This window comes from Balearica regulorum, chromosome 7, assembly GCF_011004875.1.
Source record: "Balearica regulorum gibbericeps isolate bBalReg1 chromosome 7, bBalReg1.pri, whole genome shotgun sequence".
Lineage (NCBI taxonomy): Eukaryota > Metazoa > Chordata > Aves > Gruiformes > Gruidae > Balearica > Balearica regulorum.
This window is the reverse complement of record NC_046190.1, coordinates 37,579,135-37,606,748: the sequence shown is the minus strand read 5'-3', so window position 1 is coordinate 37,606,748 and position 27,614 is coordinate 37,579,135. Positions and strand designations below refer to the sequence as shown.

The window sequence follows — 27,614 nt, the reverse complement described above, 5'->3', positions numbered from 1 at the left end:
TTTTCTTTGGAAGGAGCTTAATGGCCCAAAGGGATTCCTGACAAGCATGATGCTACCACCATCACCGCTGTCCTGGTTTTGGCTGGGATAGAGTTAATTTTCTTCCTAGCAGCTGGTATAGTGCTGTGTTTTGGATTAGGATGAGAATAACGTAGACAACACACTGATGTTTTTAGTTGTTGCCAAGCAGTCAAGGACTTCTCAGCTTCTCGTACTGCCCTGCCAACGAGAAGGCAAGGAGTACCCCATAAGCTGGGAGGGGACACAGCTGGGACAGCTGACCCAAACTGTCCAAAGGGATATTCCATACCACATGACATCATGCTCTGTATATCACCGGGGATTTGGCTGGGAAACACTGCGGCTCAGGAACTCGCTGAGCATTGGTTACGGGTGGTGAGCAACTGTGCTGTGCATCACTTGTTTTGTATATTCTTTTGTCATTATTGTTATTATCTTCCTTTTCCGTCCTCTTAAACTGTGTTTATCTCAACCCACAAGCTTTACTTTTTTCCAATTCTCTCCCCAGTCCCGCTGCGAGGGGAGCGAACGAACGGCTGTGCGGGTGGTTGAGCTGCCCTCCAGGTTAAACCACAGCCCCCAGTAATCGTGTCCCTCACCTGCTCTCACCCACCAGGAGACCGCGAACACACACTCAAACAACGCTGCCATGCCTCCTGTCGCCAGGCTCACTGGGGACAGCAACGCTGTCCCGAGAACCACCCACATTACAAATCATCGCTATAAATGCTTACTGTGCGTTCCTCTAATCCCTTTGTCAGGGCCACAGCCTACCTCCAGGGTAATGCATTACAACTTTCAAACAAAGACTTGGTAGCGGCACGCTTTGGGGGGGATGTTTCTAGATGTTTAATGGCAGTTTTCTTACAGTCAAGGTGCTATAGCACTTAGGAAAGGCTCCACATTTTTGATGGGGGGAGAAGAGGAAGAAAATTAATGATACACTAAATACAAGAGGAAACACTGTTAAACTGCATGCAATTGTCAAAAGACACTAAAAAAAAATCAAGTTTTATTAAATATCTTTTACTATTTAAAATTAACATTTAAATGTGCCTGTGATAGATCTGAGCTTTAGTTGCCTGTAATGACAACTGTTTTATAGCTCCAAGGAACTTAAACATTATGATATATATATATATATTTATACTTGGTTTTATTAATGGTCATACATAATCTCAACACACCCGAAAGCTTCAGCATCTTTCACAGAACTGCACAGCAAATACGTTCAGCTACGATACTCTTTGTATTGTCTGATGAAAGAAGGGCTTGAGTAACATTTGTTTAGTCAAGGACGAACAGTCCTGCAGAGCCTGCAGGCGGATGTAGGGAAAGACAAAGTTGAATAACGCTTCAGTCCCGCAAAGCATTAGGGTCCCTTCAACCGAAGGGCTGTTGGGAAGAAACACAGGTAAAAACCAAACTGTTCTGCAGTCCAGGTTGCACTCAGAGGGCTGCCCCACATGCCCAGCATACTCCACAAATAATCATCACGCAGTTAGGGAAATGAGTCCTGAGGTTCAAGTGGGGCTTTACCAAATACCTCTTGTTTCTCAAACAATCATGGAAGAAGACATTGATAAGGAAGGTTGGTCTCAGGCAGAGAGGCTGTTCCAGTGCGTGGGTGTTAGTCATCAAAGTCGATTCTGATGGGGCCACCTGTCAGGATGTGGTTTGCCACATGCCCAGATTCCTCCTCCTCCTCCGTTGCAGCCGACCTACGCACCCGTCTCCGGCAGCCCTGGGCGCAGCGAGAGCTCTCATCCAGCGCCCCACACACGAGGATGCGGCAATGCAAGAACACCTCCTGGAGGGTGGCGAGACAGCAGGCCAAGTCAAGGAGCAGCTCTGGGAATCAGACTGGCAGTGCTGCCGGCTCTCCGAGAGCACGAGCAACACGATTCCAACGGCACAGCCGTTTCTGGCCCCACATCAACAAGGTCCTTATCCACCATTCCCATCCACAGCCAAACTGGCTGCTCCACCCGTTTTCTTAGGTGCCCAGGAAAGGGCACGATTTCCAGAGTGCCCAGCTGACATCTCAGACCATGGTGTCTGTCTGTTAGCCAAGGGCTAGAGACAGGGAATACGAAGGCGTGAAATGATCCTCCAGAGGAAGGGATGAAAATGCCAGGAATAAGCCTGGAAGAGCTTGCGTGGGCTGGTAGGAAGCAGGCCAAGAACACGTGAAGCCTCACAAGGAGATGGACTGGTAGAAATGTGCAAGAGAAGTTGACATGAGCTGAGAAAACATAAAGCTAGGAGACTGAGGGGCAAAGGAGGAAAACGCAGGCTGATGAGGAGTTGATAAGACTGCTAGTTGGGAGGAGGAGAACACAAAGGGCAGGGAGACAGCTGCCTTTTCTTTCTGCACAGTAAAGGCAGGCAGTGACAGGGTTGCTGCTCCCTGCCCTCTAAATGACAAGAGGACTAAGCAAGATCCCTGCAAGCAGCAATTAGGGAAGCAAGTATTTGTGACTGTTTGGTCAACAGTGAGGTTTGAAGCAAAATCCATTGCACAGGCCAGAAGGATGCAGGTTGGAGGCAGCAGTGGCAATCAGATGGCCAAGCAAAATTTCTGAATTTTGAAAGATCTCATCAGTTTTAACCCTAGTGAGGCTCTCCAGGAGCTAGAGAGGGAGCTTCACGTCTTTTGGAGCAAGAAGCATCGGCTGAGCATAACAACGGTGACTGAAAGGCCTGATTTCTTCTAGCACAGAAAAGAGAGCTATTTGCATGAGGAAAATGGCATTATCCTTCAACAGTCCTCCCACTAGAAAGCTTCTGCCCCAGAGTGCCACCAGCCTGGACAGCCTGGTTTCACATTGAATTAAACAGCATGGTGGCCTTGTATCTGGAAACCTGGCATCTGTACTCACAAGAGTTAGAGAAGATATAAGGTTGAAGAGATTCAAACTTACAGACTGCCTTGTTTTAAAGATCGGATGCTATGTAACGCGCCTAACTCCCCAGGTTTCTGTTTGATGACTGGGAACACTTTTCTCACCCAGCATACAAGGGTCCACCAAGACTACCCTGGAAGCAACAATGACTTTAACCTGCTATGGTGTTGATATTCCACAACTGTCCTTTGTATTTTATTTAATTTTAGTTGTTTTCATCACTCTCTCCTAAAGTACCCGTGTCAGACTCCTGAAAGGCGCAGCTGCTGGAACAGGCACGGTAGCATCTGCCTTGGGCCAGCCATTCCTCCCCTTTGCACTCTAATACAGCCAACTCCATGCTGAGATTCTTCAGTCAGATCAGGGCTGATGCAATATCTGAGAGGAGGGTTTTGAGCTTACCTTGTTGTCTTTGCCCACAAACTTGAAGACGGGAACCTGGAAATGCTTGGCAAGGTGGTCCTTTGACGTGTACTGTTTCACTGAATCATCAGAAACGCAGCTGAGGAAAGCAGAGGGATAGGCTTTAATGAGTTTCTCAGAAATGGAAAAAGAAAGAGAAAAAACATCCCAGCCTATTTAACCAGAGAAAGAAAAGGAGGGCTTGGCTGCCTCAGGCTAAGCTACCATCCATGTTACTTCCTCTTTGGCCAGAGGAGAAAATTCGAGAATGATGGGGAAAAACATCAGCGATGATAATAACATCTCCAGACAACGAACAGCTCAGCAGCAGAGAGCTGGCAGGACATGGTCCAGTCCCCTCGGTGGAGGGACTGCCAGAGTGCTGCAGGCAAATTTGTCCTCGTTTCACCTCCCTGTGCAACAGTCTGTAGTGAGCAACAGAACTGTTATCCAGTATATAATGTGTTATGTACTTTCTGTATACACATATATATGCACATAAATTACACTGAAAATGAATAAGCTGTTACCCACGTTACTAAAATATCACAGATTTTTTTTTTTTTTTTTTTTTTAAATCAAGATCTACTTTGCTTTACATCATTTACATTTTTCTTCCTGATGGACTTGATCGGACAACTCAAATTCACTACAGCTAAAATTCGTAATTTCTATTTCTCCATCACTAGCACTATACAGTCATGCAAGAGGTCACAGAACTGCAAGAAAATAAACTACTTTTATAAAAGTTACATTTCAGGTGCAGTCAATTTATAAACTATTACAGCCGATTTAGAGTTTGACAGAGAAACAGCGAGACAAAGTTACCGTGACTTGATAATTACTGCTGCCTATTGCAAAGCCGTAGGCATTTTGAGAGGCCCAGATGCTGCTGTTATAGTACATTACAATGCAGCTTTGTCCTTTCTAGCAAGTTAATTCCACAAACATGGACTTTGCAAGATACTAAAAAAAAAAAAAAGTAGTAGTGGAAGAGACAAAAGGTAACGGTGTGACAGCTGGAAGCCCTGCTCTTGCACAGCAATCTTGAGCTTCCGTCTTTATCCCAGAAATATGTAAGGCATTGTCAGAAATGCTGATGTTTGACGTGTTCAATTATCAAACAGCAGCAAACCCCACATCTATATGTGGCTCTGCTTTCACTAGAATGTGCGTTTGGAAATCTCTACGCTGTTCGGCTGACTTGGCTCTGTGGGCGGCAGCCTACTGCAATCCCTCCCAGAATCACTACATACAGCAGAGCAGTCTATGTTCGTGGGAGCGCTAAGCATTGGTCTGATCCTAGCATTCTTTTCACCACCATGTATTTTTCTGTAGCTTTTCTGAGCCAGGGGAGGTCACGGTCTGAAGGGATATCCCTGTCTGCAGCGTTTGTCTAGTTAACTTGCCTGGGAGGCAAACATAAAAAGCCATCCAAGGGGAGCTAATAAATTAACATCGTGCATCTCGAAAAATTGACATAGTTTCCTCCCCCTTGAGGCCAAACACTAGATGTTACTAAGTTGTTTAGGATGAAATTGCTTTTAAAAGCAGGCATCCAGTAGGAAACCTACTGGTTTGGGGCTAGGGAGAAGGAAAGTGGAAAAATAACAAGAACCAGAGATATGTGGAGTCCCTAACATTCCCCTAAGTATGTCTTATGGAGGGTTCTGACAAACACATTGCAGCATGACAAAAAGAGCTCAGAAACCTCCTGAGTCACAGTGTCAAGCCCTTCTGCATTGTGCGTGGGGCCATACCACGTCCCACCCTCCTAGGAAACCCCCAGACCCTGCTTCCCACCTTGAAGAGGTTAGAAGGGGCAGGGAGCACAGGTATGGAAGGAAAATGGGTGACCCTGGTCAGGATATGGGGAAAATAGACCCTTTCCTGTGCATAAGGTGCTTAGGTTAGGGGAGCAGAGAGCGGCTATGCCGTGGGAGCTGTGCTCTGACCCTCTTAATTGGGGCTTGCAAGGTAGAAAGGAGGACTTGGACAATAAAGTAACCACCTCAGCCTACGAACAAGGGGCAGCCCGAGGTGTAACAAGATGAGCCTTGCACTAGAACTACCTTAACCATGTCATGCTCAGATAAATAGCCTTTGGTCTGAGCGGTTTGATTTCAAGAGAGCACAGCGCACGGCGGCTGGCACGTCTGGGGACACTGGGGCCTGCAGTGACAGCTGGGGAGCGGAGCAGGCTGGATGAGGCTCCGACCAGCCGGCTCCAGCCCACTTTTCCCTTCGGTGAAGTTTTAATGCCCTCTGCAGGATAACAGTACCAAAGGGGCTGCTGGTGCCATAAATCCTCCAACTAGTGCTGTGGTGAATTCAAGAGATGACATTTTCTGCCTTCTCTCTTCTCTATTCTGCTCAGGTTTTGGCCACTGTTTTGAATTCCATCATTTTCACTCATGGTGAGAAATGAATGAATGTTTGGAGCCTTGACTCTGTGAAGGGTCCACAGGAACAGCCAATCCAGGGAGTCAGTAAATCAATCCTTCCATTACAAATCCACTCATAAACCCCAGAGATGTCAGGCACAGAAGGATGCCTGCAGCCTAGGATGGAGGGAGAGCAAGCCAATGCTGAAATCTTTGTCAGAAGGAAATGAAAACAGTATTTTTGTGTACTGTACTCTGCAGGACTCTTTTGCTGTAAGACAATCACACAGGACTTGTCATCACCAGCTGTAACGGTGGATGATTTAGCCTGGCAGCTGAGGAAATAATAGTTGTCCTCATTATATGGTTTGGCAGACAGAAGACAGGACTTATACGAGCACAGTCCCTTGACTGTCGGGCTATGACACTTGGGTATGTCTTAGATACTACTTTGGCTGGATGTTCCTCCCTAGAGAACAGCAGACTGATTCCCAACTGCGACATTTCCACAGCGTTGTCTGGTTAAGCTGCCAGGCACCGCTGGATGCAAACACTCCACAGCAACATTGTACCCCCACACTGGCACGTTAGCACCCAAACAACTGTCTGAAAACAGGGGTCACCTTAGGAGCCACAGCAGAGCCAACACCAATGCTCCCCAAGCCTCTGACGCAAAACCCATTACAGTGAACCCACAGATCCACCGTGAGTTTTTTAACTAGCATATCCTGGAAAGATCACTAACCTCAAACACCTCAGAAAATTACAGCCAAATTGAGGGACCCTAAGCTTACTGCACTGACAGGCATTGGAGAGGGAGCAAAGCAGGGGGAGCTCCTGGAGCTCCAACCAGGACCAGCCATGGAGTCTGGCTCATGCTATAATAAGGCCATTAGGGGAAAATTAAGAAACTTGCTCCAGTTGCTGTGGTGGCTGCGCAGCAGTGGCACACAGCCAACATGGGGTTCTGCTGATTGGTTTGGCACTCTGCAGGTTGGCAGAGAGGGGACAGCAGGAAAGATATCTTTCCTACAGGAGCCAATTCAATTATCCACAAGGCTAGTTACAGGGAAATATGTCCTGTAAAGGCTGCACTTGGAGTAACCTCTTGCACTGCCTCCCACTGTTTTTCTCAATCACTTTTGATGGGACAGGTGGTTTCAGCTCAATGGCTGAAAAGCCTGGTTGCTGGTGATTGCTAGGAACACAGCAGACAGGCTGCTGTGGAGAAGCAATAGCGTTCCCTGCGTCACACAGAGAATGCAACTTAGCCCTACTGCCAATTCCTGTCTAATAGCCAGCAAGAGAATGAACAGTGAACTCACCCATCTTGAATCAAGTAGTACTTCAGGATCTCATCGATTTTTGAGGTGGGAGTGGCAAAACAGCTCTCTACCAGTGTCTCTAGTCCATTGACATGTACCAAGGGTTCAATCCCAAAGTACAGAGAGTCCCGAAGCTTGAGGGTGGGAAGAGCACCCCTGTAGGGTTCATCAAAGTCTTTGTCTTTGAAGATCTCAAGAGTGAAGGGAAAGATGCCCTGGTTGCGGCTCATGATTTCCAAGGGAGAGTTCTTGAGGTTGGGCACATAACCTTCGGAGATGGTGTACCGGCGTGGGAACTCACAGGTCACCGGGATCAGCAGCTTGCTGGTGCGGACAATGATGTCCCCATTGCTTCCTGGAGTCTGTTTTGGCAAGCCGGTCACCAGATTGGTGGCAATGATTTTATCATTTATTACCTGCAGCAAAGAAAGGGGTTTAAGGCAAAGGGGAGATCATTGAGAAAGACCTCTCTGAGTCCAGACTAGCAGCTGAGTTAACCTTGTTCAGATAACTCAGACGTAAACTAGCCACTGAAAGCACAGCTTGTGAATTTATGTACCGCAATGGGAATGACGTTCATCCTTACCAACGACCTAAGGGCCTCTATCAGTTTGCTGTCAGCTTCGATGCACTGTACGCCTGCATGAAGCAGAAGAATTTGCTTCCAATTGCTACCCATCTGCTAAGATGAGCTCTCTTGCCAGTATAACCTTTGAAACATTATCAGGGGACCAGATTCTGTCTTAACAGGAGGGTGCAGAGTGACACCACTTGCGCTTTCTGCACTGGAACGATGGTGAAGCTGCTGCTGGGTGAGCAGAAAGCAGTACCCCTGCTGACAGGCGCACACCACTGGAGTGGAGATGGAACAAGCTCTCCTACTTTGGGATGCCACCCCGGGTCTAATATGAGGCCAGCTGCACAGCAACACGGGCAATTGCTCTGATGGTACAGCTGAATCAACTTTATTCCCCAAGTAAGCCATAGCCAAGGCCCCAAATCTGAGAGATCCCAAGAGACAGGACAGGAACAGGTATACATACATCTACAACAGTGCCGCAGGACTTCAAGGAGAAATGGATGTTGACGTGAGTGCCATTGGATACTCCTTTGCAGGAAGTGTTGATGAGGGAAAGGTCCAGGCCTCCAACCAGGTCCTTTGGGATGCTCACCTCAATAGAGCTGGACTTGCACAGCACTGGAACTACAAAAAAAGTCCCCAGAATAACAGTCTGCCCTACAAAACTATCAGGGAGTATCAATGTCAGGGAGCTGGGGAAGGACTATACTAATTACTATTGGGAGAAAGAAAGGGCAAACATATGCTACATTTGAGATACTGTTGAACCACAGTAATCTACCTACCTATTTTAAATTCCCATCTACACAACACCAAACTGCCTCAAATGCTCCTGGCACAGCGACATCACAAAAGACGACGATGACTGCTATACTTGCAGCAGAAACTTAGCTATGCAGTATTTCCAGCTATACTTAACACTCAGCACAGGTTCAACTGATATCTCTTGCGCTGCTATATCCTGGGAAGAGCCTTTCCCAAATATGGATATCAAATTCACAACACCCCAGGCAAAGCCATTTTTTAAGACCCTTTATCAGGTTTTACATCAAACCCAGAACATGTCAAAACAAAGCAGAGTAATTTCATATAGATGCTGAGCTAAAATGAAAGCACCTCAAAATGCCATAATAATATTTTTATAAGCAATAAACCCAGCTCTGACAAACAAACCCAATTAGCTCACTCATCCCACCTCCTTCCAACCTTCGAATTTTAACACAGATCTCCATGTGAACTTTTTTTAATTAAAATTCCACTGCATAAGAAGAGGGAGAAAATGTAGAGACTGGACAAAATGAAAAAGGAAACAAGAGGGAATAATCTTCAATAAAAAAGTAATCGCTATATATATTCCTATTCAGTTAGATACAGGACAAGCATACTGGTGCATATATTCTGGTCTCTTCTCAGCCAGAAAAACAAACCTCCTCCAGAATTTCCATTTATCATATTTTAAAATCACATAACACAACTTTTTGCAAATATAACAGATCACCAAGCTTTTTCCCCAGATTAATTACAGTCCCAGTTCTTGACATTCATATGATCTGCCTTCCCTTAATTTCAATCAAGTTAATTATATAATCCAGGATTCTGGATCTTGGATAGGAGGCACACTGCTAAAGCATGCCTTTTACCCCCCTTAAAAAAATTCTCATGTCCCAGCTAAGGTATTCGTAACAGCTACTGTGTACCTGCAGGGAGTATTTTTTATTAAATGTTGATCTTTCCAAGGTGATATGCTAAAAAATATGCAGTGTGCCCGAAGCAATGCGCTCTCATACTGACATTGCTGGGTGAGAACAGAAAATTAGAGAAATAAGAATTACCTTAACTTTTCCTCCACCGGCAGTAGAAGGCAAGTGGGAATAACCGAGCATGTCAAATGGCAGAGCTCGTAAGGAGACAAGGGGACTTTGAGAACACAGTGCAATGCAGAGATGAATACCTTTTGGAGAACTGATTGGCTCAATTTGGATTTAAAGCGTCACTGTTCTAGCGACTCCTTGATGCATAAGAAAATGTAATGCTTTTATAAAGGTGTAATTCAAGGCAAGAGAGTTTGGATCCCAAGTGCAATTCTCCAAAGCTCAGGGCCAGTTTGGTTCTTGCCATCTCTGTTTCTAAATGTCTTTGATTGGCACAAAGGGGAGGAGAGGAGAGACCTACTTAACCTCTGCTCTGGCACTGCATTGTCTGTGTGCACTCCACCACCTGGGCATAGAAACAACTGAATGAAACCTGTGAGCAGATCCACTTTTGATTCAAGTCAAGTGTTGGGAAAACACTCTGGGAAACTCCTTACACTAACCATCTCAGAGTAACTGGTAATGTAATTCAAACCACCCTAGACATCTGTACACAGAAGAGTAATCAATACTGAGAGCAGTGTTGCAGTTCTCCCAATTTCACAGTGGTGCTGCAAGCAGAGAGACTGCACGCATCAGTGTCATTCAGCTCTGAGCAGGCCTGATTCCCTCAAGACAGACTGCCAGCAACAGCATTGCAGGGGGAGCTGAAAAGGTACTGGCAAGGTAGCCGTGACTGCATGCAGACATGTTATTCCAGGGCAAGTGATGAGGTTCCAGCTGCCAGGACTGAGATGCCCAGCAGAAATGAGTTATCCTGGGTGCCAAGGATCCTCTTTTATTCACGACTTCTTGCACCTGTTCAGAGAGTTGCGCCCTCCTGACTTGCTGTTGGCACCCTTGCCGTGGGCTCACCCCAGCCTGTGAGGCTCCCGAGAGCCTCACCCAGTCTTTGTCACTCAAACATTTCAGTTTTTCACCTTCATACACTGCAGAGCGTCTGTAAGTGCTGGGGGAAACATCCTCATTACCGCTTTAAACTCTGCTTCGCACCAATGTCTGCAAGTGCCCTGACCCTGGCAGGAAGCTTCTGTGGGAAGTCCAACACTCATTTTGCGGTCTGCTATTGTTGGCAGCATGTTCCTTGTCCAGCCTGCGTCTCCTCCCTTGGTCTTTCGAAGTACAGCTGCTTGGAGCAGGGGTTATCGTTTTGCACAGACTGCTCAAAAGAACAGGCTCTCTGGTGCTGGGGGGCCCTGAACCGTTGCTACAAACACAAATAAACTACACCAGCATACCCTGCTTAGCTGCACACAACGCTTGGGCATGGGAGAGGGGAGAAAAGCATTTCACCATCGCACTTCAGAAAGAGGTGGGGCACTAGGATGGTCAGTAAAATTCCAAGTATTTCGTTGGCTGGTATCTTTGTGGGAAAATTGTAGCCAAGGCTGTGATTTCTGGGGAAGATTATTAATGTTTGTTCTGAATGTAGAGACAGTGCAGGGGAGGGTTGATAGGCTGCAGATCCAATTGCTTCAGGCAACTGTGCCTGCCCTGCACTGTTAATTGTACCACTATAAACCTGATTAGATGCCATCAAAAATTGCGTGGTACAGTTCTAGATGTATTCTGTCATATCTGCTCCAAATTGCAGACCACTGCGTGGGTACATAAATTCATGAAATGCAAAAAACCAAGTAATCTCGCTTTATGAGATGCTGTATCCCGAGCCCCAGCTTGGCACCCAGCAGTGCTGCTGCTCTCATTAGCAGCCTCAGAAGAAGGAGAAACACTGGCTGGGAAACACATGGGCTTCTAACCCTGCTGGGGTTGCCTCAGGGAGCCAGGATTGAAGAACATTGCTCTTTTCTGGCCTGTGTCCATCAATCAGACCTTCAATCAGTAAGGATAATCATGGCTCCTGGAAATCCCCATCTCCTCCTCCCCACCTGGCTCTGCTGGAGGAGTAAGCACTACTGAATCCCAAGCGTGCAGTGCTCACCCCTGAAAACAGTGCCCCGCATTTCTAAAAAGCTTAAAAAGCAGAAATTTCATCAACTAGAATTTCATTAATCCCAACTTCCTCTCTGAGGCATATCTGCCCTGTTGGCCACCATGCAGTCTAGATCTGGTCCTCTAACTGATGTCTGGGCACTTCGTAACACATCAGCCTCCAGGAGGTTCTGAGCAGACCAGGTAACACCAGCTCATTGGTATTATCTAATAGGAACTTCTCCCCGGTCCTCTGCTCCCTGCATTCAGGGCTACGGAGCTAAATTGGCCTCTGGGAGCCTGGATGTATTTGCAAAGGAAATCTCATTCAGTTCTTGCAACCCAAACCAGGGCACGTGTTTTTTCCCTGCGAACGCTATAGGCGCCAGCTGGCCAGAAGGACTCCCTGCATACAGGAATGGAGGGAAGGTCTTCCTTGCCCTCGCTTCTATGCAGCAGAAGCAACAGTCAATTTTCAGATGCTATCTTGGGCACTTTTCCAAGGGACAGCAGAAACACCTAGGATCAGAACTAGCACCCTGCTTCAAGACATGGGAATGCTTACTGGAATGACTACCGAGATTCTTGGGCAAAAAAGGGCCTCTCCCTTTAACCCCATTCTTGGAAGCGACTGAACCACTTTAGCTGGAATTTTAAAAAGCCCAGTTTGAATCACGGAAAATTTCAGTTCTAATAGAATAAATTTATCAAAGGCATACACAGCTGAAGCAGAGCAATATAATGGGAGATGTTAAGCAATCTTAATTGTAAGTGAATGCTGCCAAAACCGCCTGTGATGCAAGATGCACCCAGCTGGGTCCTGTGTCTCTTCTCCTGCCTGGTAAAAAGCAGCAATGTCTCCAGGCTCTCAGTTTTGGCTGTCATTAATGACAAAGCTCCATTATCCAAACTAGAAAGGACAGACTAAGAGAATGCAACAAGAACAAGAAGAAAAGTTCCTTCAGATGTACTTTTGACTTCCAGGGGATGAAGGCTCTCAGGGAGATTTTTTTGACCTACCTTGGCATGTGTGGTTGTCCTCTGAGAGAACAAGTCCTCTCGGACATTCACATTGATATGAGTCTTCCACTTCAATACAAGTATGGCTGCAGCCTCCATTGTTATTGTGACAGCCTTCAATTTCTGCAAAAGAAAGGAAAATTAGCACACCCTGCTCCTCAGGCAGCTGTGTGGCAGCTACACAGGCCCCAACATGTACTGCTGGCTGACTAATAAACAGTATGATCAACACAGAGCTCTAAGGCAACAGCACAGTGACAGCTTGCTTCCAAGAAAATGCCGTAGACACCTATTTTTAATTGTACATATTCCTGTGTGTCATATCACCACGAAGTCAACAAGGAATTCTGTGAAAAAGCTTACCAAATTAAATCACACGCTATAACCAACACACGTAAGGAGGCTGAACAACCAGTCTTCAGCTTGGCCCTTGCTAACTTCTGAGACGTCCTCTTAAACGATATTTTCATGTTGTTTCTTACTTCAAAAAGGTTGGGAAAATGGAAAATCCTCTTACAACTCCTACCATGTGGAACCATACTCCCTCCTTTGTCATCACCAGAATTAAAGCCCTGAGATTTGCAGGGGAGCTGTTTTGGGGAGGACAGACTTGCAGGTCGCACTCTGCCTGTGGGTTTCCCAGCTGTGATAGCGGTGGGCATACCAGATTCCTGCGTCCCCTTCATAGGCCAAGGATGAAATTCTGCTCATAGGAGCTTGTTTAGCAGGAATTTTGCTAGTTTGTGAGTTTTAGGCTTAGAGGTTGGCTACCCTGAGGTGCATTATCGTCACAGGGACAGAACGACACAAGTTCATGGTGTAAGGTTGATTCCTCTCCTAATTTTCCTCCATTCTAAAGCACAGAGGAGAGAGGGCAACACAGTTAATCAGGGGATTTGTCATGTCTTTACTTACATCTTTTCTGTTCAGGTGAGGCAATTCTCTGAGGATCTACATTTTTGTGTAAAAGATATTCCTAGCCACTACAGCTGCAGAAAAGAGCCTGAAAGGTCATCCAAATACATTCTGAAGATTTGAAAATCTAAGGTAAGGCCATTTCCAGTTGTTGTTAGCTGTCTATTATAAAGAAAATAACAAAGTATCATGACTTTTTTAAAAAAATAACCTTTACTGCTTGATTTTTTTTAACCCTTTGGGATAAATATTGCTAGATGTTCTCAGTAAAACAACAGTACATATAATATAAACAAATCATAAATACAAAGTATTTCTCCCTGAGCCTGCCATCAGAAATGACTGTGTGGTTTTCACTGAGATGTAAAGAAAAGAATGGAAATCCCATACTCAATCCTACACATTGCATGGAAAACAACAGCCTGAACACTCCACGTGAGTCTAAGCAATGGGTAAAGCATTCTAAGGGAGATTTTGAGATACTCTTAACCCTACTCAGCCTCACCAGCTCATGTAATCAAGCTAAATCTCTTGCATTTGTTCTTTTAAGCAACACACAGTCTAATGGCTCACAAAGCTGAGCGCACATCTTTAGAAAAAAAACTCACTAACAAGATCGTAAAAATCCCCTTCAGCAGTGTTACACTCATGAAAAGCATCAGCCTTCTTACAGATGTATTGTCCCAAATCTGGGTTCTTCACCTGGTATGCAAAGAGCCAATCAATACACAGAGTCGAGATATTTGGTTTTATTCCTAGTCTGCAGAGTAGGGTGCTGAGCATCTAACACCAGCCGGCACACCCAATGCATCCAGCATTCCTTTTTTATAGTAACAAAATGCAGCTGATTGGTATTCTTAAACTTCCTTATCCCCCCTTTCACCTGCCCTCATCATACATATACATTTTACTTTATGTTTCAAACATTTGGGGAGGTCTCCTAATTAGCATTCCCATTATTCAAAGGGGTATAAATTTTAGTATTTCTTTATACTATTCCAAGGCTAGATATATTTTATATACAGTTAATAGGAAAAGAATACTTTGAAGGGTCCTATCGTTCTAAATCCTTAGTCCGATGAGAGATCCTATCCTGGTTACTATAGTTTCAGAAAATACTGTCAAGGATACTTGAGGTGGCATATACTTTGTACAGTCTTAAGCCTTATTTTTCCTACATCAGACAGGGAAATTAAATGATACATCAAAGACCCTAAAATCCCGCTTCAGGAACAGCGGAAACAAATGAGTTTCCAAGCACAGGCTATTCCAGCCCTGTCAGAAGAGTACAGTGCTCAGGAATAAAAACTGCCACGTAGCAGGTTTATGTGACACCTCACCAACTCAGCGCTGGATGTGGAAGGGACAAAGCCCACAGGCTGCTTTTGGCCCCACACAACAAGTACTTATGGAGCGCTCTGCACAGCAGCTTTCCCCAGGGAAATGTCACTGTCCAGATGAGTGATATTTTATTAACAGAGCTCAGAGAGGAGATTTTCGCAGAAGTGAGACGAAATGTGCTTTGGTATCAGAGGAGGAAAACAGGGACAAAAAGTGCAGCTCAGAGCCATCTGTCAGAGAACCATAAAGGGTGGAGCCCAGCCCCAAAATACAATGGCAATCCCTCTCTCTCCCTGCACCATGGATGTCTGCCATGCAGCAGCCAACATAAGGTTGCACGCAGGCTGCGTCACAGATTGCCAGAGATGTAATCAGTTCTGACAATCAGGTAGCTCAAAAGTGAGGCACATCTGTAGCTATTATTCTTGTCTGAGGCCTCACAGTACCTGTGAACACACAACACAGCAGCTTTACCTGTGAGGGGGCACCGCGCTTTTCACAGCTGACCACAGAAAACATCAGGCACAAGTAAATTTTTGCCAGGTTTTCCTATTTCTGCTCAAAGATGCTTGTACATTGATAGAGACAACAGATTAAAACTACAATTTGGTCTTTAAGCGTCTGCTAGGCTACCAGGGTTTTCAATCTGGCTGCACCACCACTGGGAAGTAACTGCATCAGCTGCACGCAGCAGAGCCCACAACTAAACACTTACAAAAAGCAAACAGTCAAAATGCATCCCTAATCTCAAATCTAGCTTCTGCTTGCAGACTGGCTTCCTTGCTCCTCTGTCTCTATCCTGGGAGGATAAGAGATCCTCATGCTCTAGTCTAATGTCATGACATTACCCCTAATGCTAGCTGTCAAAACCCAGCAATGCTAAATCTGCCCCTGCAGAGCTATCATACAAATCTCCAGAGCCAAATCCCAGCAATAACTAGTTCTGTCTGGACGACCAATCTTTCAGATCCACTGCTGCCTCTTCCCCCACGGAGATAAATACAAGCAAACCCTAACAGAAATGAACAAGGCAGGGAAAACAACAAAGAGATTCCTCTCTGCTTGATTAGAAGGATATTTCAGTAACACCACCACTGGAAAGCACAGAAGTGATATGAATGACATTTAATCCCAACTGCAAGGAGCCAAGAGAGAACTAGTGCTGCAAGGGAAAGGGATTGACTTGTATCATTTCCAGCAGACAGTGACAGCTGAAACCTCACCTTCACAGGTTTTCCCATCAGTTCCCAGTGTCCGCCCGATCCCACACTCACAGCGGTAGGAGTTCTTCAGGTTAACACAAAATTCGCTGCAGCCTCCGTTGTTCTGTTCGCATTCATTTTCATCTGCAAAAAATACACTGTTAGAACATGCCCCTGGTAAACACACAGCTGGCAAAAACGGGATGCTACATGGACTGCCTTTCCCAGCCTCATGACCTGGATCAGGGCAACAGAGATGAGTAATCCCACTAACTGCTAAAGACAGCTACCTACGGACAGTAGGAGAGTGTTTTGCCATGCTGTGTCTCTCTCAGGAGCAAAGCAAACCTGGGGGGAAAGACAGCATGGCACACAGCTGCCATTTCAGAGTGAAGATGGACGTGGTCCCACTAGGAAACTTCCAAACTGGTTCTCTGTGTTGAGGGAGTTCGTATTTTCATTTATCTTCTCATCCTAAACTATTCCCCGCTCCACTCACAAAGACATTAAAATGAAGTTAACATGACTTCACTGCATGGTAAAGCTAGGTGAATACCAGAATCAGTCAAAAAGAAACCCTATGTATTTTTGTACCACACCTACTATTGCTACATGTGGCCAACTATCCTACAGCAATTTCACATGATTCAACCCTTATTTCAAAAGACACAAGAATGACAAAGAGCTGTAAACATATAAACAAAGCTGAAATCAAACCAAAACATTTTAATGAACCCCACAAAGATTCCCCAAGAAAAGTCACCCCATGAGAAATTTTATCATTTTGGCTTCTTGCCCCAGCACTGGCTGCTCCCTGTCCTGGAAAGCTCAGGTGTTCTTGCAGAACAGAAATGTCAGCTCACTGTGGTGAGCCCTAACCTGGGCGCTGGTGCCACACAGGCCACCCCAACTATTAGCTGCTCAGACGTACCAAACACGAGTTGAAGAGCTCAGTTCTGAGCTACTCCCGCTGAGGACTCAGCTCCTCCCTGCCGCACGATGGCCCTCCCTGCTCTGCTCCTCTGCAGCCCTCTGCAGAGCTGTAGCTCCTTCCTTTCCAGCTCAGAGCAAAGAGGAGTGCCTGAGTTGGCATTCCACACTTTCTGGAGCAGACTCTGGATAAAGGCTGCAGATAAACCTTGTAACAGGCCTGGACTGAGCTCTGAAAACTACTCCTAATTCTATTTAAAAGGCTGAAGTTCCTCTCTGTCTGTCTGCCTGCCTTTTTTTTTTTTTTTTTGAAAGGTACTTTGTTCTGAGATTCTCATTCTTCAACCTGATTTAATCTCTGTGTGCAAAAAATGAATCAAATAGAGAGGAAGGGACAGTCATTGTTATTGCTGAGCCACAAAACTAACGATTTCTCTTAGGCAGGCCAGAATGCTGCGGTTATCAATCAAGGTTCACATGGGGTTTCAGCAAAACAGCTTAGAAGTTACCATTTACTAGATGTCAGAAGCTTAAAACCAAGAAAAAAGAAAAATACCATTTTAAGAGACAGTTCAGAGATGAGCTCTCTTAGGTAAAAGTGGTCCCACACATTCACAGTACCTGCAGCTTGCAGCTGGTGGTGTTGTCTCCTTCACAAATGACACAAATTAAATATTTTTAGCCAAAGAAATGGCTGGTACCCTGCTTTGGGAGGTAGGAAGCACGTCCAAGGAAACACACACAGACACTTCCCTTTTCACAAATGTGACAGGCTGCACACTTTCCCTTCTACCGATAAAACTAAAGCTGTTTAAAAACAGAGGGTGCAGAAAGAAAGGGCTACTGGCAAAGACACAGAGATGCTGTTAGAAGGTCCTAGAGCTTGGCTTGGTCAAAGGCTGCACCCAGCAATTCACCTTGCTGGTCCTCCAAGTTCTACACCACACAGCAGATCTGTCCCTGCCCTTCTGCACCAGTGACAGCCAGCACTTCTGGGACACAGGCTGGTTTTCTTAAGACCGGGTTAGGAGAGCGCTGAGCTGATTTTAATCATGGCTTAGTCCAACATGGATGCAGGTATTCAAGGGGTCAAAGGCAATGACAGAGTTGGGGGATCCGTGACAGAAAGACAAAGACCTAATCTAACCCCTAAGTTTGCAAATGAAAATATAACTTTCAATATAACAGCAGTTCTACTCTGGGATTCAAAGCATATAATGTGCTGCAAAGAAGTCAGCCTAGCACAAGGAGGTTCACAGACCGAGCTGCTTAGCATTACTGCAGCATTTTCAGCCGCTCTCTTAGGGTGAGCTGAGAAAGGAAGAATATTCTCCACATAGGAAAGGCTCATACAGGTTTATTTGGTTTCTCTGGAAGGCCAGCATGGTTACTCTCAGGTATGTGATTGCGTGATTACTCAGCACAACAGAAAGTCATTAGAAAGATGAGCGAGCCGTACAAGAAGAGAGGCTGCAGGAAGGTAAAGCAGTGCGATTATTACAGCAGAGGTGTTGTGCCATCTCTTTATCATGAAGAGAAACAGCAGTGCACAATTCCTGCCTGGCATGGCTGTGGTGGGATGAAGGCAGCTCCAGCACATGCTGGACTCCTGCATGCCTCCCTGCTGCAGGAAATCCTTTCCTGCGAGCCTGCCACACATTTGTCAAGTTCTGGTACTTGTCAAGGGCACTTCTGTGCCTGGAAGTCTTGCAGAAAAGCAGCCAATAGATGCTTTTAATTAGCTGAGACAGCTAAGTCAGCCACTCGGCTGCAGAGATGTGGAGCAGCTTTAGCAAAACCGTTCTGTAGAATCGGTGTAAGCAAGTGTAAATCTGCAGCAGGGCCAGGCTGCTCTCTCCACAGATTGTAACCACCGTGGCCCCTACCCTGATGCCCACAGACATGAGGAGTGTGAAGAAAGAAACCACCCACATCTGCTTTGTCAGCTATGGTCTGTATGGAAGAAACTTATCTGCCAGACATCCTACTGGACCAACTCTGCTCTCAACTTCACCAAATCAAACCTCAAAGACAAAGATGAGATCCCATTTCCCCCGAATACTAGCACCCTGTTCTCCCTCGGTACCACCTCTTCCTATCCATCAGTGTGGCTCTGCAGCTCCGCAGCAGCCACTCCTTCCCAGCCCTTTGCGTTGCCCCACAGACCATCTTCTTCCTAACACCTCGTAGCCCAGGTGCTCTCCTCCCAGCACCACGCACAACCACAGCCATCCTCCTCACCTCAGGGGATTCCCTCACAAATCCCTGAAGCCCACGTTTCCCTCTCTGCTTTCACTTACAGCCTACACCTCCCTCCTGGTCATGTTAGTCTCTGCAGCGCAATCACCAAGTGCCAGTCCCCTGAATGCATCCCCTTGTTGTGCTGCCTAGAACCACTGAGGCTGTGCTGTGACCTGCAATCCTTTGGCTCTTCTCAAACCTCAGGCCCTGGGCAAAGCCCCACGAGGGCAGTAAGTACGGTGAAGCTTAGTGCATAGCCCTACACCAGCCAGCAAAACTTTTCTTGGAGAAAAGAGGCATTCAACAGAGCTGGTGAGAGGAAGTCTCTAATGACAGACTGCACAGCCGCTCCTGAATACCAATGAGGCTGTACTGTGATCTCGCAAAAAGACTCTGCTACTGACAGTGAAGCTGCTGCCTTCAGCAGTTGGACCATGCAGAAAGCAAATCTAGCCTCTGTACATGCATAGCTCCAGGGGCACCAGAATGTATTCAGCCATGGGATGTTGTATCTCGCCCTGCAGGGAGAGATCTGGAACCATTTACAGAATCAAAGACCTGTTCCAGGCAGCAAGGGGAAAAACCTCCTCTCAAGATATTTTTCCTTTTTTATACTGCTTGGGAAGACAATTGATTGAGATGTGAGCAATGAAACAAAGCGGAAAGAAAACATCAATAACTGACACAAGTCATTTCCACCCTTACCGAGACACGTCTGTCCATCAGGTCCTAGTGTTGTCCCCAGGGAACACGTGCAGTCACTGGTGTCCAGGCAGGAGCCCTGGCAATCCACAACGTCGCAGATGTCATAAAAATCTAGGCCACGACAAGAATGTTGTCAGCACAAACCACTGAGCACGCACCAAAAATATTGTATTTGTAGCATCAGCTTCACGCCCTGTGTCTAGTCCATCAGTTACAGTCCTAGCCTACAATAGGAAAGCTGAACCACTAAAGCTGATGAGCAACAATCTAGCTTAATTATTGTAAGTGAGAGATGCAAATTTTGGCTTTGGTAGCATGCCAAGACAAACCACAAGGCCCATAGAGAGCATTAAATCCCTGTGGCCAGGTCAGCTACAGAAGATTTGCATTAGCTGAACAAAGGCTAGATAGAATTCACGTAGGTGAGACCTTCTAATTGATCTCTTATAGACAGACCACCATCTGCATCACCTGACACTTTTCTGGGTGAGAAAGCCAGAAACCAGTCACCATCTCTCTCAGTTATATAGATGGCCACTACTTCTCCTACATCACGGGGACAAAGGGGCTTCAGAAAAGCAATCTCAGCAGTTACTTACGCCCACAGTATGCATGGAAACAAACGCTGGGCTTGGTTAAGTGATACACATAGTACCCGCCCGGACACGCCTTGACGTCAATCGTGGTATTCCAAAGGCAGCAGTTCCCGTTGAAGCTGGCACAGGCTTGGCGTGGGACGATGCCATCCGACTCTCGCGGGTGGCTGCCGTTCAGCCAAATGGGAGCGTGGGTGCCGCAGTGGTTCTCCGGGATGCAGAACGTAGGCATAGCATCGCCAGCCATGCCAGTGAAGCGATACCACTCCCCATCGATTTGACTGTCGCATGTCGGCTGGCCGTGGGAACCGTTTATCTGATGATCTGTGTTCCTCCAGGGCTCGTTCAGGCTGATGTAGGCAGAGCAGGGGTCCAGGGCTGAGACACGCAGCAAGAGACAAGAGAGAACATCTGGTAGGTATCACATCAAGTTGTTGACTGATAATTGCAAAGAAAGCGAAATAATTTGTTTTTCTATTCCCGACCTAACAGGATCATTGTGATAGATAGAGATCCCCAGGGAGAAAGAGCGATACCAGCTAACTAATTGCCTTATGGAAAATTCTGACAGCTCGTCTTAAATGTCTTGGAAGAAAAAGTAAATTAACAGAGCTATTACAACATTATGCAACAGTCTGACTTGCTGTTTAGCTGCTGTAGAGCACGACAGGGCAAAAACCCCAAACACATAAGCAAATCTGAGGTCCAGGTAGTGACTTTGCCATAGCAAGTATGTCCTGGGAGCACTAGATCTAGCCTAAGACATCCACCCTTTGTTCAAGTACTAACTGAGCACCTGCAAGCCCCTCCTGAAGTCACCGGTAACTCTCCCACATGCCTTGGACAAGAGGACCAGACTTCAGCCAGGCTATGCAGCCTCTCTCAAAACCCACCCATAGCCGGTGTCGGCCCTCACGGTTGACTTGCCATAACCACAAGCCAGAGATCACCTTGCAAAGCATCAGTTAAAACATGAACTGCAAGATACGCAACAGGAATGTGACATTTAAGGCATACAGAAAGAAAATATTCCATTGATTTCGATTATTAGACCCCTGTATAACTGTAAACAATCTCTAAGCATAATTTATCAGCTTCTATTCATTTCAGAGTACAGTTTTAAACAGCTAAATATAACAACTGCTCTCCCAGATCACAATGAAGTTGATCTATAGCCCAGCAGGCTGTCTCTAACCAAAAGCGTATGCTTAGAGAAGTGAGGTAGGAGAAAAAGACCCTGCTCCATTTACCTGGGGTTTTGTTCTCCGCTTTCTCTCCTATAGCTATGTACGTTTATGCCGAGGTGAGTTGAAAGACCTGTAACTCAAATCCATGCACTCTGTAAAATTCTGCAATGCTGCAAGAGAGAGAGGTGGCAGCTCTCTGTATTTACAGATCCACTTAGATGTGCCCTGGTCTCCTTCAGAGATTCCGTCCCCCGCTTCCCGCTTCGCCAAATGCTAACCACCTCTACAATTCACAGTATCTGTTGTGGTTTTGTGCAATGATGTTGCCTTCCTGCATCTGAAACAGCTTTGCTGTATCTTCTTATTTATTATCTTAAAATCTAGAGAGCAGAAAGGTCTGAATCAGGACCTTCTGGGGAGTAAAATGTTCAACTCTTTACACAGCCATGTTCCCTGCAAGCTGGCAAACCCTCCTGATCTCCGCAGGAGATAAGATGTTTGTGAGTGAAGTGAGTGTGACGGCAAGATGCAAACACGTGGACCTGCTGGTATTTGCATGTTCACACGGTGCTCAAGGAGTATGTCCCTTTTCAGAGGCCTTTCTGAACTTTCTGCAAGCAATTCAAACATATGAACTCCATAGGGAAAAAAAATGAAGACCTGAAGTGATCATTACATGTTCAGTCTTCTCCTAATTAACCCTGATTTGACAGCTGCCTCACTAAAAGTCCAGAGGTTTCACTTTCACTTACATTTAATACCTGATTAAGCACCACTTACCCATGACTAGCTATTCCTTATTAAGCAAAATGAACGCCAATGCTGTCTTGAGTAAGGAAAATTGATTTCCATTTGCTAGAATTAGGCTAATAAAACCAATCATTCTGATTAAACGCATCTCAGACTGGAATACCCTCTACTTTCCACACATTTAAGTTCTAAAATTGCTCTGTTTTGCTTATACAACAGTGTGACGCAATTTGGGTGGGGGGAGGCATTCTGTTGTTTCTGTTGGAATGCTCTGGACACAGACAAACCTTCTTGGTTCATTATTTTGATTCGCTTCGTTGACTTTAAAGTGGGAACTACAAACGCTTCAGAGAATAGACTTCAAGTCACCCTTATTTAGCTCCATCCTCTGTAAACATCTGTTTCGTACCTTCTCACAAACATAACGTCTCTCTTGACAAACATCCTTACACCATCCTCAGCCATAGACATATTTTGGTTGGCCTCAAATCCAGCATAAAAGGCAGAAGCAGCTGCTGTAGTTTAAGAGTGCTGCAGAGCTGCAAGCTGACACAAGGAGCGCAGGTCTGGGTTATGAAGGGAATCTCTAGTGCCATAATTCATGAGATACGCAGAAAAGCAGATTCAGTCCCACCACAACCAGCCGTTCTTAGCTCTCCTGAGCAGCAGGGGGGGACCACAGCAGGAAATCTCTGATGAGATTCACCAGGCAATCCCTCGTGAGCTCTCAACTTCACCTGCCTCTCCTTAGCCACAGAAGACAGCAACACTGCTACATCCCATCCTCCAAAAGCTTGTTTGACTTCTTGTGACAGGGAAAGATAGGTTCTACCTTTTCTTTGCACGCAGCTGAACAGAGCTTCCTCTGGGCTTCTCTCAGTGTAACTCACTTGGTTTCCACAAGATTATTTGGTATGGCCTTAGGGTGAGTCACTGACTAAGATTAAAAGGTTTTTGTGGTGTTAAAAGCCAAACGAGGCAAAGCAAGGAATGCCCTATCAGCTTCCCAGCTGGGCAGCACCAAAAATACACACACTCTCATTAGCTTTCACATAGTATAATTAACTTATGAAACATCCTTTGTGGACAGACTCTGAAAACATTCATCCAGGGAGATCACATTAAATTATCTCCTGTCTGTTTAGGAGACAAACACAAAATTTATTGAGATGAACCTGCAGCGGCTCAGAGGGAGCTGGAAGAAGGCACTTCAGGGGAATGGAGTAGCACACCCTCCCATCTTTAATTTCTCTGAGAGCTTCAGGCAGCAGTGAAGGGGAGGCAGACAAGCAGAAAAAGCAGACAGTGCTCTTTCGAACACTGCAGACCCTCACGGCCACCCTCCGACTGCCAGGGCTGCCTCAAGCCAACCTCCCTGCAGACACCAAGCAGTCTTTGGCAGCACAGTTTACTGAAAACTAATTTGAGTTTTTAAGAAAAAACTCCACAAAAATATAAAAGCAACCAATCAACCTCTCATCTCTTCTCCGCAAACAACAAAAGCATGGGGGTTTAGCACAAGATGTATAACTGTCTCCAACTCCCTCTGTTTTTCATTCTTCTTGACTCAATTTTTTTCCTCCCCAACACTTCTTGCATGGCCTGAGCAATTCAGCCTGACAAGCATTAGCTATAAAGTAAAGCTTTTCAATTTGTAATCTTGATGATATCATTAGTTCTCTAGCTGACATACTAGCATATATATTGGATGACAAATCAGGCTCTAGCAAGCATTCATAAGCCCACCGTTCTGCAGAGAGTTTAATCCTATGAGTATTGTGTAACTGGAGGTCTCCGCTCTGGCACGACTAAGCAATGAAATGAACAGCACTGCATTGTGACACTAAATTCAGTTAAGATTTGTCAAAGAAGCGGGTGAAAAAGTAGCATAATATCTACTCATGGAGTCTCTCCTCCAAAGCGAGAGGAAAATCCCACAGTGCCTCAGCAGTCAAAGATCGTCCCAATACAGGAGCCTTCTTGCTCAGTGATAGAAAGATCTTTCCAATTGGAAAGAACTTCACACCACCTTCAAAGAAAAAGGGTATTTCTCACATTTTCCGATCTTTCACCTAAGAATACCGAGGCTCAGCACGAACCTTAGAGACAGCAAGGGGAAATAAGCTTGAAGGCAATGCCTCTTTACTCACCCATCGAAGACACTGGCTGCAACTGGATGATAAAGCAGATACAGAAAAACAAGTACTGGAACATCCCACTTGGCCAAGGAACAGTTACCACTCAAGTAGCAGAGGCCTGAAAGCTCTTACACACACTGTGGCTCTTGCAGCTTTCCTCTCAGTGGAGCTTCTGACCTCAAGCTTTCTGAAGAGCAACTGTGATAGCTCTCCTGGAAGTCTATCAGAGGAAGAAGCTGAAGGGATGTGGGGTACAGCTCCAGCCTTGACCTCCGCAGAGCAGCTCTGCCCCTTATTGACAAGAGAGATGTACTCACTGATCAATCTTGTTTTTTTGGACTCAACCCGCTATTGTTTTCTGGCCTCACTGCCCCACAGTGACACCTCCACTATCTTATCCGGAGAAGAATTCTAACCAGGGGACACCCGGACATCCCGAAGGGATGGAAAAGAAGAACAGATGGGTGCTTGTTGTTATCTCAGCTCCTTCCACAAGTCGTACGACTTTGTGGCTCCCCACAGGCAAAAAACACCAGCTAGAGAGCCTTAACTGCAGGAAATAGTGGCCAAAGGAGGAGAACCGATCCTTCCGAGCAGAGATTGCAGATGAGTGCTTGGAGCAGAGCTACAATGGGAACATCAGTCAAAGTGAAGGGCTGGTGTCCCACAGGGAAATAAGCTGTTCCTATGCTACACAAAGACCCTTTCCACTCCTGGTCACGCAACCTGACCATCGCAACAAGATTATCAAACGAGGCAAATAAAAACATTTTTCTGCAGTAGTCTTATAATCTCTGTCTTTCAAAAAAAACGCAAAACCAAAGCAACAATCAAGAAACCCAACGCTACTGAATTCCATGCAAAACCAAGTAATTAAGAACCTCTGTCATACTGGTTCAAACCAGACTAGGTTGAGTTGCAGGTCATAGCCACACGCTCCAGCTACAGATGAGCTGTAGCACATTGAAATCCGTTCTCTACTAAAGCAAACCAAGCATCACAATTGGCAGTGAGATGCACCAAGGACAACATCAATAAGCAGAAAGGGATCTCCCCTCTCATCCCACTAGCTGTAACTCTTACTATAGAGAATAGATTTAAAACTCTATTTTTAACATGTACGCATCTCCAGGTCTCTCCCTGCTTAAGAACAATGATCAGACTCCAGGAAATCACCTGCAGGCAGAAAGCTCTCCATCAGCAAAGCATACCATCAAGCCTACAGTAATTGCATAATCAAGCAAACATAGGCATTACCCCATATCCTTGGCACTCTACGTTTCTGCAGGAGGCTAGCATAAGGAATAACGTCAAGATTGATGTGCTAGCTTGAAATCTCAGCCTGAAAAAATTAGCTACGTTATTTTCATATCGAGTTTGCACAAGACAAGGAGTTGAGTATTTGCCTGCTTTGTTGAGATTGTACGTTATAGAAAGTTCTCTGGGTATTCCCCTGGCAGTGAAGTACCATATGCTGCTCTGCTCCACCTCAGCAGAGGAGTCTTTTTCAGCAGTGAATGACTATGGGGAACAACAAAAGACACTTCAGAAATGACTGTAATTGCTCCCACCAACACAAAAAAAAAAACCAAAAAAACTTAGTGGCTGTATCATGCTGACAGCTGTGCAGTACCAGCAAAGTGTTGTTTTGTTTTTTTTTTTTCAAGAACAGGAAAGGAGAACAAATTCACTATGCAAAGCTAGCAAGGCAGATAACCCTCAAAAGGTGGTCATGTGAATTCCCAGAAGAGAAACAAAAATTGAACAGAGAATAATAAAGCAAGCCACAGGAAGTTATATTTTGCCATTTTTATTGAGAGGTTGATTCATACTTAAGATCCTGGGTAAATGAAACTGACAAGCTTGAATTGAATTTTCTTGTCCTGGTAGAGATGTGTGTATTTCTCTGAACCATTTCATTACCAGCTGCTTTTATTTTTGTAGGTGGTGTGTTATGTCTGATGCTAGTAACATTTTGACAGTTATATGTGACTGACAATTGACAATTAACATAAGGAAATAAACTGCATCATAGCAGTTTTGAGCCTCAAAAGTGCCACAAACAGGCCCTATCAAGTTGTCCAACAGGGACTAAAACAGGAGATGTCCCAGCATTCCCAGAGACGACACGATCTCAAAATCACCGTAACTATCTTGTTCAAGGAAACAAGTCTAAAGCTGGACAAGAGTCACTGTCCTGCCTCTAAACATTTTTGGTACCCCCAGGAAAGACAAAGACCATCTCAGTCTTTTGGAAGAAGCACTAGCAGAGGCAACTTTTCTATCAGCACTTGCTCTTTGCAAGTTATTTCAGGTGACATATCCAGCTCCAGTTGCCCCCCCCCCAACAAAGTTGCCCCCCTGTATTAAAGTAGGCAACTGCCAATCTATGCCTCAGGGAGTGGAAACAATTATTCCTGAGAGGGGAAAGGGGTGGGGGGGGCACACGACAAAAAACCCTCCTGCAAACAGACCCTCTGAGAGAGAGGATACAATTCCAACAGAGTACTCTAGATGCTGTGGGCCTGCACTCTCTAGGCAGATCTGATAGATCTGCTGTTCCTGACCTCTACTTCCCTGACCCTAAGATGAGTGAGCCTGACATCCCAAAAAGAAAGAAGAATCAGGATCAAGTATTTCTTAAAACTAGTCATCAGTATGGGTTAAAAGATGTAAAGAGGGAAGGCGATATTGAAACAAAGGGCTGGGGTTTTATTTTGGTACGCATGATGGGATCTTCTATGCTTGCCGCTAAGCCCAGGCATGTCTGTTCTTAATGGAAAAAAAAAAGGACGCTAATTTTGCAGGTGGCAACCACAGTTTTTGCCCCTCCCAGAGATTTGGAGGGCTTTACCATCCTTACACAAGGAACTCAAATCCTTCAAAGCATTAGCCAGGCTGAGAAAAGCTCATGCTCTTTGTAATGGACTAATGAATAGAGATGCTTTGGTGTTTGAGAAAGCTGGCCTTGTCTTTGTCAGAGCCACCTCTCAAGACATTTGATGAAAGTGAGGTGTGTGAAGAACAGGTCTTGGTGCAGGAGCAACTCCTGCAGCCTGCCTAGAAGGAGGCGGAAGAGCTAATCAGCATTTCCTGCTGCTGAGAGAGAGTAGAACCTGACACGCGCGACAGGATCCCTGTCTGCGATTGATTTGAGGATGTATGTTC

General features: G+C 45.6%; 1 protein-coding gene across 6 annotated transcripts in view; it reads right to left on the bottom strand.

The window, feature by feature from the left end:
* Nucleotides 1-1,019: 1,019 nt before the first annotated feature.
* The window catches only part of OIT3 (oncoprotein induced transcript 3), a 31,262-nt gene continuing 4,667 nt past the window's right edge, over nucleotides 1,020-27,614 (bottom strand). For 3 of the 6 annotated variants that reach the window (XM_075758976.1, XM_075758974.1, XM_075758975.1), the window contains exons 3-10: nucleotides 20,375-20,749; nucleotides 19,776-19,886; nucleotides 15,921-16,043; nucleotides 12,442-12,564; nucleotides 8,082-8,242; nucleotides 7,039-7,454; nucleotides 3,330-3,429; nucleotides 1,020-1,831 (exon numbers count right to left, since the gene is read on the bottom strand). In XM_075758976.1, the coding sequence (XP_075615091.1) occupies nucleotides 1,652-1,831; nucleotides 3,330-3,429; nucleotides 7,039-7,454; nucleotides 8,082-8,242; nucleotides 12,442-12,564; nucleotides 15,921-16,043; nucleotides 19,776-19,886; nucleotides 20,375-20,618 (1,458 nt within the window). In that variant the 5' untranslated portion in view covers nucleotides 20,619-20,749 and the 3' untranslated portion in view covers nucleotides 1,020-1,651. Of the gene's footprint in view, nucleotides 1,832-3,329; nucleotides 3,430-7,038; nucleotides 7,455-8,081; nucleotides 8,243-12,441; nucleotides 12,565-15,920; nucleotides 16,044-19,775; nucleotides 19,887-20,374; nucleotides 20,750-21,167; nucleotides 21,552-21,621; nucleotides 24,419-24,458; nucleotides 26,024-27,614 lie in introns of those variants that run through there. The other 3 variants (XM_010297754.2, XM_075758978.1, XM_075758977.1) reach the window with 3 other exon arrangements.